General features: G+C 55.1%; 1 protein-coding gene across 1 annotated transcript; it reads left to right on the top strand.

Moving 5' to 3' along the window:
- Positions 1 to 398: 398 nt before the first annotated feature.
- Positions 399 to 1,742, top strand: LOC149054118 (uncharacterized). Its single transcript, XM_089230631.1, has one exon. It carries the CDS (start codon positions 687 to 689, stop codon positions 1,740 to 1,742), a length of 1,056 nt encoding a protein of 351 aa, XP_089086757.1. The 5' UTR covers positions 399 to 686.
- The last annotated feature ends 7,639 nt before the right edge of the window (positions 1,743 to 9,381 follow it).

Here is a 9,381-nt window from a genome sequence, read left to right as displayed (position 1 = left end):
GACATCGCGCGCGAACGCGGGTCCAAAACTCAGTGCGCAACGTCGAGTTAAGTGCTCTGCGGCCGGCCACCCGCTCGCACGGCCATCACAAAACCGCTGATTTCCGGCAAACCAGACTTCCAACAATCCCGTTCGACACACCAAAAAATCCGCGACAACAGCACGGATCGATTGGTGTACTCAGCGGGCCTGTAAGTCCAACAGAAAAATTTTCCGACGAGGGTAAGTGCAGTTAATCTCATACTCTCTAGAATAACACGGCCGCCCGGAAACCGCCACTGCCATCGCGTCGGTCGCGAAAACCGCGATACCCGTGGCGACTGCTAACAGTTGCCACCGCGATCGCGACGGTCGGAAAAAAAAAAAAAATCGGATTTTAAATCGACGGCACGCTACAACCAGCGCTCCGATCGAGCTGCGGAAAAAACGCACGGGTTGGAGGCAACGGCCTCTACCTCCACGCGGAAACTCCCCCTCACCCCGTTTCTTAAAACCCCGATAACTCCGGCGGAATTCAACCTACGACCCCCGGACCAAGGGCCCAACGATCAACAACACCTCCCCAACAAGGTCACCCCAACAAAATTAATTTAATTTTTATTTTATTTTTTTTTTATTTTTTTTTTTTATTTTTTTTCTTCTCCCTTCCTGGCCCACGCGACCCCGTTTTTCCAGCATAGGTAGCCATGCAGCCGTCAGCTGTTCCCGATCAATGGGACGATGCCGATACTGAAGTGGACATGGAAAAGGACCCGACAAAAAACGTCCAGCACAAGAGGAAACAACCCAGTTCTCCTCCCCTGGACTACATCGCAAATAAAAAATCACCGAAAATACCGAAAGTACCTACCACCACGGACAATGCTGGCTCTCTCCGCACCGCAACCGAGGCGACCAAATACGCTTGCGATCTGGTCCAAGGTCTCGCCGACGAGTACTTCTCCGAAGAGCACATAGGCCCTTGCCTGTCCAAAGTCGTCAAGGCCCTTGAGCAGGTATGCAAGGCACTGTCTCACCTCTCCAGGGAGCGAGACACCGCCGCTGCCAGCGGTCAGCAAACAAAAGCAGACGTCGCCACCAGTACAGACTCACTCGATCAACCGTCCAACCCGAAGCTCGACAATCCATCCATCGCCCAGGAATCCAAGACAGCGAATTCCTCCGTCGAACCAAGGAAAAGCAACCAGCAAGCACCTAGCAACAACACCAGAAGAAGAAGGACCGGTAAACCAAGGCCCGACAATAGGACTCCTGCTGACAACGCTTCCACGAAGGCGGAGCCTGCACCTAAGTTGGTAGCAGCAAAAAAGACTGAAAAGAACGAACCCAATCCCGACGAAGAGCCTTTCACACTGGTGACCAAGCCAATCAAGAAGGCCGACGTCCACAGACCCAAAACGACCAGGAAAACCGTGCAGAGACCTGCAGCAGTTCTGGTCAAGGTCGCCGACGGCAAATCCTACGCTGAAATCCTGCGCGCCGTTAGGGCCACGGAAATGGACTTTGAGGCCATGGGGACGCACGTCACGTCCATGAGAAAGACGTTCAAGGGCGACCTCCTCGTGGAGCTCACAAAAGGCGCAAAGGCCATAGCAGCTACCTCCGTCATCCGGGACAAACTGGCCGAAAACATCGTAGGCTCAGTCGTCACCAGGCTCAGAAACACTGCAGAAGTAGAGATAACGGACCTTGACGAGGTGACCACTAAAGATGAAGTCTTGGCGGCCATTAGGTTAGGTTAGGTTGAGAAGATGGGCCTATACCGCACCAAATCTGGTCATCGGAGGCCACCGGATAGTAATTAGGCCCTTCCTGAGATACCTCGGGGTGTTCATCGACCAGAGAATGACATTTTCGACCCATGTAATCACCGTCGCTAAGAAAGCGACCAAGTCAGCCGTAGCCTTGTCAAGACTTATGCCGAACATCGGGGGACCCTGTCAATCCAGGAGAAGACTCCTGGCGTCAGTCGTGGAGAGCCAACTATTGTACGCGGCGCCAACCTGGGTTGACTCGGCTACCTCCTCGGCAAGAACAGTGAAGAATCTCGTGCGTCCGCAGAGGGCAATAGCGCTTCGGATAATTAGAGCATACCGTACAGTGTCTGATGAGGCAGCGCTGGTGCTCGCAGGGATGCCACCGGCGGACCTCCTCGCCAAGGAAAGAAAACGGATTAGGACCAGAACCGCTGCCCCACCGATCCCGGACGCAATACCGATCTCCAAGCCGGCAATCAAGAGGCTAGAACGCAGTGTCACCATCACCCAATGGCAGGCTAGGTGGGCGTCTACACCTAAGGCGTCATGGACCAGGAGGTTGTTGCCCGACCTTAACAGGTGGGTTGGAAGAACCGTGCCGAGGATGCCACTAACGTTCCACATGACGCAAGCACTCACCGGTCACGGTTGCTTCCAACATTACCTGCACAAAATGGGAAGGGCCAACTCGCCCCAATGCACCTTGTGTGGTCACGACTCAGACACCGCCGAACACACTTTGGTGAGCTGTGTATTCTTCAGTGGCTCCAGGGAGGAGCTCACCAGTCGGCTTGGACGCCATCCAAGTGTTGAAGATTTCTCTGAGATTTTGTGTGGCCCTGATTTTGACAGCCTTCCAGCGGACACGACTGAGAGGAGTTTGGTGTTGTCAAACGCCGAGGAAGATTTTCGGCTACTGTACAGGATGGTGGAGTCAGTCAATCATGTCTCTCAAAGAGGAAGAGGAAAGGAGAAGGCAGGCCGCTGACGGGAGATGACGATGTCCCGACACTCGAAGCTGATGCACCTTTTCAACGTCTGCAAGTTTGACAAAATTCTGATTTGTAACCTTGAGATTGTAAACTAATATTGTATATATTTTTTGTTCTATGTTTGTAAGCCCCTCGAGCCTGGCTCCCAGACAGATGAGAAACACCCTCGCGGGTGAAAGTCTGTCTGGCCGCGGGGGCAATGTAATGATTTTGTACTTGTTGATACTTTTGTAGCCATTGTAATTTATTGCTTTATTACAATAAACGATGGGGGCCGGAGTGGACGTAATGCTAACGCAGTCCCCACTCCGGTCCTCGATACCACGCAAAAAAAAAAAAAAAAAAAAAGGTTAGGTTAGGTTAGGTTAGGTTAGTTAGCGCGTCGGTAGTCATCTAGACACACGTTCCTCGCAGTGCACCGCTCCGAAGCCCGCCCCCAGTGGCAGTTTTTTGTTTTGGACACCTACGGTTCCAAGCGAGTCTTAAGTTGTGACAGCACCACCGAACCCTAATAACAAGTGCGCGATCAGGCCGGTGTCGTTTTCGAGTCGGCCTGAATAAAATTCCCCCCGTGGGGCGACGCTGGAGATTTCTCCATAAGGCGAACACGGCCGCCCGATTTCGGTAAGTAATCCGATTTCTATTTCCGTTGCCACGCGCGCCGGTTCATCGACCAGAGCTCCGGCACGTGCCGACCCGACCGGCGAAGGTCACAGATCCGCCACGCGCGCTCGCGCGACTCGGCCATCACCCAAGCCAGCGGACCCCCCTCTAAGCGGCTTTTAGCCGATATCTCGGTAGGGAGTGCCCGCAGCGGCTCGGGAGCAAAACTTGCCCCCCTCCTACGTCACGGACCCACCACGGTCACGCCAGCGAAGATCCCGAAGACCCCAACACTCTAACCCTACCAGAAGCGGAGACAGAGGAAACGGGCCTAAAAGGACCAAAATCGGTTTTTGGCTGATAACTCGGTAAGGAGTGGTCTGAGCGGCTCGGGAGCAAAAATTTGCCCCCCCAAAACCCCCTGACCTACCACGGACCGTACGAATAAGTAACCGAAGACCCCGACCCTCTACCCCCCCCAGGGGCCGAGATACGGCACCCTTACACGGTACCCGGGCACAACACGAAAGACCTACAGGACACCGAAACCAGGATACGGCCAAGCTAGGTAAGGTCCTAGATCGGGCCCAAGCGCCCCCCCCCCCCCTCCCACCACAACATGGACAACGATTCAACGACGCCGGCCACGCCGCAGGTGCGAGATACTACACGGCGTTGGGATAACGAATACGGACCCGAAGAAGTGGCAGACTACAGCCCGACGCGAGAACGATCTCCGATGACGCTATGGGTGGAAAGCTCCAAGAGGAAGATCGATGAATCTCCGCCAACCGCATCAGACCCCGGAACATGCGAGCTAGAGGTCGGACTTCAATACATTCGTTCTGCTCTCAAGTCCGCTGCGCACGAGGCTAAGCTTGCGCGTACGAAGGAGGAGTCACCAGCGATCAAGCGCATTGCTGGCCTCATCGACGACATCAATAAGACGTTAACCAGCCTGATCAGCAAAAAGGGGAAACTGCGTCTAGCTACCTCTCCACCATCACAGCAGCCCAAAAAACCGAAGTGTGACCTCCCCGACAAACCGGTGTTGGTTGACGCCTCAACCGATACGGTCCTTACCCCTAGCTGGTGGGACAGTGACGCCGCGTTCGAGGCGAAAACGCGGAAGATCAGCACAGTTCGCGAGACCCGCGTCGCGGGTACATCTAACAGGATCGCTCAGACCAGAGACACGGAGGTGGAGTCGGCCGACACCGACGCGGAAGCCCCGTGGTCTGGCGTAGTCAAGAGGGGCGCGAAGAAGCGAGCGGCCGTCACAACAGTTCCTAGCCCACCCGCTGCTACAGCACTACCGAAGCCGCCAGCCAAACTAAACAGGCCGCCGGCGATTCTCGTCAGACTGGCTGAGGGCAAGACGTACACCGACACGGTACGATCGGTGCGGGCATGCGGTCTCTCGGCATCGGACATTGGGGCAAACGTAACGATGCGCGAGACACGCGACGGTTCACTGCTACTGGAGCTGGCCAAGGGGGCCAAGTCTGCGACCGCTGCCAAGACCATTTTCTCAGCTATTAGTACTCAGCTCGGGGATTCTGTTGGGAAGGTGTCCCAACTTGGCGTCCAGACTGAGGTGGAGATCCTCGACTTGGACGCTGTTTCCACCGCAGCTGAGGTACTTGATGCTCTGCGCTCCGCCATCCCCGGACAAGACGATCCCGCGGCCCAAGCCGATAGAAACAGCATCGGGGACATCCACATCTGGCCAACACGATCGGGCCAACAGATAGCGACGGCCAAGATGTCCAAGCACGCCGCATCGCTAATAACTAGAATAGCAGTTGGTTGGACAATGTGCCGGGTTCGGGCTAGGACGTTACCTCCGGAGAGGTGCTTCCGATGCCAGAACTTCGGGCACAATGCGAGGAATTGCACCGGGCCAGACAGGACGGGGGCCTGCTGGAAATGTGGCCTCACTGATCATTTACTCAAGAATTGTCAGGCGTCTGACGATAGCTGCTTGGCCTGCGAGCTCGCCGGTCACCCTAAGGTAAGCCACAGGCCCGGATCGGGCGCCTGTGCAGCCAGGAAGCGAGCCGCCGGTTGGAAGTCCAGTTCATAGGATGGTTAACTTCCTCCAAATTAACCTGAATAGGAACTGGGCTGCGGAGCAGCTTATGTTCCAGACAGCGATCGAAACAGAAGCGGATATTCTCATCGTCAGTGAGCCGTTCAGGCGCTGTGGAGACGAGATCAGGTGGTGCTTCAGCGAAGATCGGATGGCGGCGGTGGCATCCACAACCCGCACAGCCATGACCCACGACGGCCAGGGCCACGGAGGCGGATTCGCCTGGATGTCCTTCCAAAACCTGACGATCTTCAGCTGCTACTGCAGACCGGGCACCACCATAAACGAATACGCGCTCTTCCTGAGCGAGCTTGAAGCTGCCATCCGCGGAAGAGGAGTCTGCGAACTGATCGTAGCCGGCGATTTTAACGCGTGGAGTGTTGAGTGGGGGTCGAGGACCAACAACCCCAGAGGCCAACTACTATCGGATATGGTTAACAGTTTGGGGCTCACTGTTGCCAATGTTGGCTCCACTCCGACCTTCCGCAGAGCTGAGGCCACATCGATCATCGACGTTACTTTCTCGAAGAACACGAACGTAACCGACTGGAGAGTCCTGGAGGTCGACTCCCTGAGTGACCACATGTTAGTGTCGTTCCGATCCGAATCACGGATGCTAGCCGCTGATCCCGTCGAGCCACCGTCAAACGAACTTCGCGGCTGGGCTGTGAGGAAGCGTGACGACGATGCCCTGGCCGACTACCTCACGGGATCCCGCCTTGAAGTTCCCACGGGTGATTCGACTGCGGCCAATGCCTTGGCCTCGGCTGACGCACTCGACGGCTATCTGATCGGAGCATGTGAGGCATCCATGCCCAGAAGGCGGCGAGGTCCTCCGGGTAAGACTCCTGTCCACTGGTGGTCGGACGAGATTGCTGACCTGCGCCGGAACTGCCTGACTCTACGCCGTCGGTACCAGGCGCGTCTTAGTCAACCCGGTCAACCTGGTGTTGAAGAGAGCAGGATCGCGTTCACCACCGCCAGAAAGGTACTTCGCACCTCGATCAAAACCGCCAAGGCGAAATGCTGGTCCGACCTGTGTGATCAGGTGGACCACGATCCTTGGGGCAAGCCCTATCGTATCGTAATGAAAAAGTTCCGACGCAGGCCTCCCGGATCAGACTCCAAAGGAAAGGAGTCTGCTATCGCTGACCATCTGTTCCCGGCGGACGCCGTGACAAACTGGGACGAAGCCCCTTCGCCCGCGGTGTACAACATCTTTGAGGCTTTCGACCCGGTCAGTAACACGTTTGAATTCACAAGAGTCATACCACCATTCACACCACCTGAGCTGCTCAGGGCCGTCAAGAGGCTCGCGCCCGGCAAGGCTCCAGGCCCGTCCGGAATACCCAACGAAGTTATTAAGATGGTCGTCGCACGTCACCACCGCAAGGCCCTCCAGGTTTTCAACAACTGCCTCTCGGCACTCACCTTTCCGCCTCGGTGGAAGAGAGCACGTCTCGTGCTGATCAGGAAGGGCCCCGACAAGCCAATTGATCAGCCGTCCAGTTTCCGGCCAATCTGCATGCTGGACCACTCCGGTAAGATCCTCGAGAGACTCCTGCTCCAAAGGTTGGAGTCGCATCTCGACGCCCACGGCGGCCGGAGGAGGTCCAGCAATCAGTTTGGCTTCCGCAAGGGGGTCAGCACGGAGTCGGCTATAGACCACGTCTTGAACATTGCCAGACAAGCGGCATCCGGTCCAGGTAAGAAGGACCTGTGCGTGTTGATCACTTTAGACGTAAAAAACGCCTTCAATTCGCTGAGATGGACTGTTATCGACGACGCGATGAGAAAGAAGAAGGTGCCAGAGTATCTGGTCGAGATGATTAGGTCATGGCTCTCCGACCGCCTTCTACTGACCGGCGACGAACTCACTCCGAGGCCAGTGACCTGCGGCGTCCCCCAAGGTTCCGTGCTGGGCCCCGCATTATGGAATGTGGCTTACGACTCACTCCTGGACATGGACGTTCCCCCCGGAGTACACCTGGTAGGTTTTGCCGACGACCTCGCGGTTATCGGGGTCGCAAAGACTGGCGGACTGCTCGAGGACTCGGTGAATCCCACCCTAGAGTCCATCGACGCTTGGATGCGGGGTAAGGGTCTAGAACTAGCTCACCATAAAAGCGAGGCGGTCATGCTCACGAGAAGATGGGCCTATACCGCACCAAATCTGGTCATCGGAGGCCACCGGATAGTAATTAGGCCCTTCCTGAGATACCTCGGGGTGTTCATCGACCAGAGAATGACATTTTCGACCCATGTAATCACCGTCGCTAAGAAAGCGACCAAGTCAGCCGTAGCCTTGTCAAGACTTATGCCGAACATCGGGGGACCCTGTCAATCCAGGAGAAGACTCCTGGCGTCAGTCGTGGAGAGCCAACTATTGTACGCGGCGCCAACCTGGGTTGACTCGGCTACCTCCTCGGCAAGAACAGTGAAGAATCTCGTGCGTCCGCAGAGGGCAATAGCGCTTCGGATAATTAGAGCATACCGTACAGTGTCTGATGAGGCAGCGCTGGTGCTCGCAGGGATGCCACCGGCGGACCTCCTCGCCAAGGAAAGAAAACGGATTAGGACCAGAACCGCTGCCCCACCGATCCCGGACGCAATACCGATCTCCAAGCCGGCAATCAAGAGGCTAGAACGCAGTGTCACCATCACCCAATGGCAGGCTAGGTGGGCGTCTACACCTAAGGCGTCATGGACCAGGAGGTTGTTGCCCGACCTTAACAGGTGGGTTGGAAGAACCGTGCCGAGGATGCCACTAACGTTCCACATGACGCAAGCACTCACCGGTCACGGTTGCTTCCAACATTACCTGCACAAAATGGGAAGGGCCAACTCGCCCCAATGCACCTTGTGTGGTCACGACTCAGACACCGCCGAACACACTTTGGTGAGCTGTGTATTCTTCAGTGGCTCCAGGGAGGAGCTCACCAGTCGGCTTGGACGCCATCCAAGTGTTGAAGATTTCTCTGAGATTTTGTGTGGCCCTGATTTTGACAGCCTTCCAGCGGACACGACTGAGAGGAGTTTGGTGTTGTCAAACGCCGAGGAAGATTTTCGGCTACTGTACAGGATGGTGGAGTCAGTCAATCATGTCTCTCAAAGAGGAAGAGGAAAGGAGAAGGCAGGCCGCTGACGGGAGATGACGATGTCCCGACACTCGAAGCTGATGCACCTTTTCAACGTCTGCAAGTTTGACAAAATTCTGATTTGTAACCTTGAGATTGTAAACTAATATTGTATATATTTTTTGTTCTATGTTTGTAAGCCCCTCGAGCCTGGCTCCCAGACAGATGAGAAACACCCTCGCGGGTGAAAGTCTGTCTGGCCGCGGGGGCAATGTAATGATTTTGTACTTGTTGATACTTTTGTAGCCATTGTAATTTATTGCTTTATTACAATAAACGATGGGGGCCGGAGTGGACGTAATGCTAACGCAGTCCCCACTCCGGTCCTCGATACCACGCAAAAAAAAAAAAAAAAAAAAAGGTTAGGTTAGGTTAGGTTAGGTTAGTTAGCGCGTCGGTAGTCATCTAGACACACGTTCCTCGCAGTGCACCGCTCCGAAGCCCGCCCCCAGTGGCAGTTTTTTGTTTTGGACACCTACGGTTCCAAGCGAGTCTTAAGTTGTGACAGCACCACCGAACCCTAATAACAAGTGCGCGATCAGGCCGGTGTCGTTTTCGAGTCGGCCTGAATAAAATTCCCCCCGTGGGGCGACGCTGGAGATTTCTCCATAAGGCGAACACGGTTAGGTTAGGTTAGGTTAGGTTAGGTTAGGTTAGGTTAGGTTAGGTTAGGTTAGGTTAGGTTAGGTTAGGTTAGGTTAGGTTAGGTTAGGTTAGGTTAGGTTAGGTTAGGTTAGGTTAGGTTAGGTTAGGTTAGGTTAGGTTAGGTTAGGTTAGGTTAGGTTAGGTTAGGTTAGGTT

The sequence above is a fragment of the Diuraphis noxia genome, unplaced genomic scaffold, assembly GCF_037042655.1.
Source record: "Diuraphis noxia isolate RWA-SAM2 unplaced genomic scaffold, SU_Dnox_SAM2 contig0011, whole genome shotgun sequence".
NCBI classification, from domain to species: Eukaryota; Metazoa; Arthropoda; class Insecta; order Hemiptera; family Aphididae; genus Diuraphis; species Diuraphis noxia.
This window is presented reverse-complemented; position numbering and strand designations above follow the sequence as displayed.

Bases quoted from the DNA above. Each gene is read 5' to 3' on its own strand.
- LOC149054118 (XM_089230631.1), top strand. From the start codon at position 687: ATGCAGCCGTCAGCTGTTCCCGATCAATGGGACGATGCCGATACTGAA.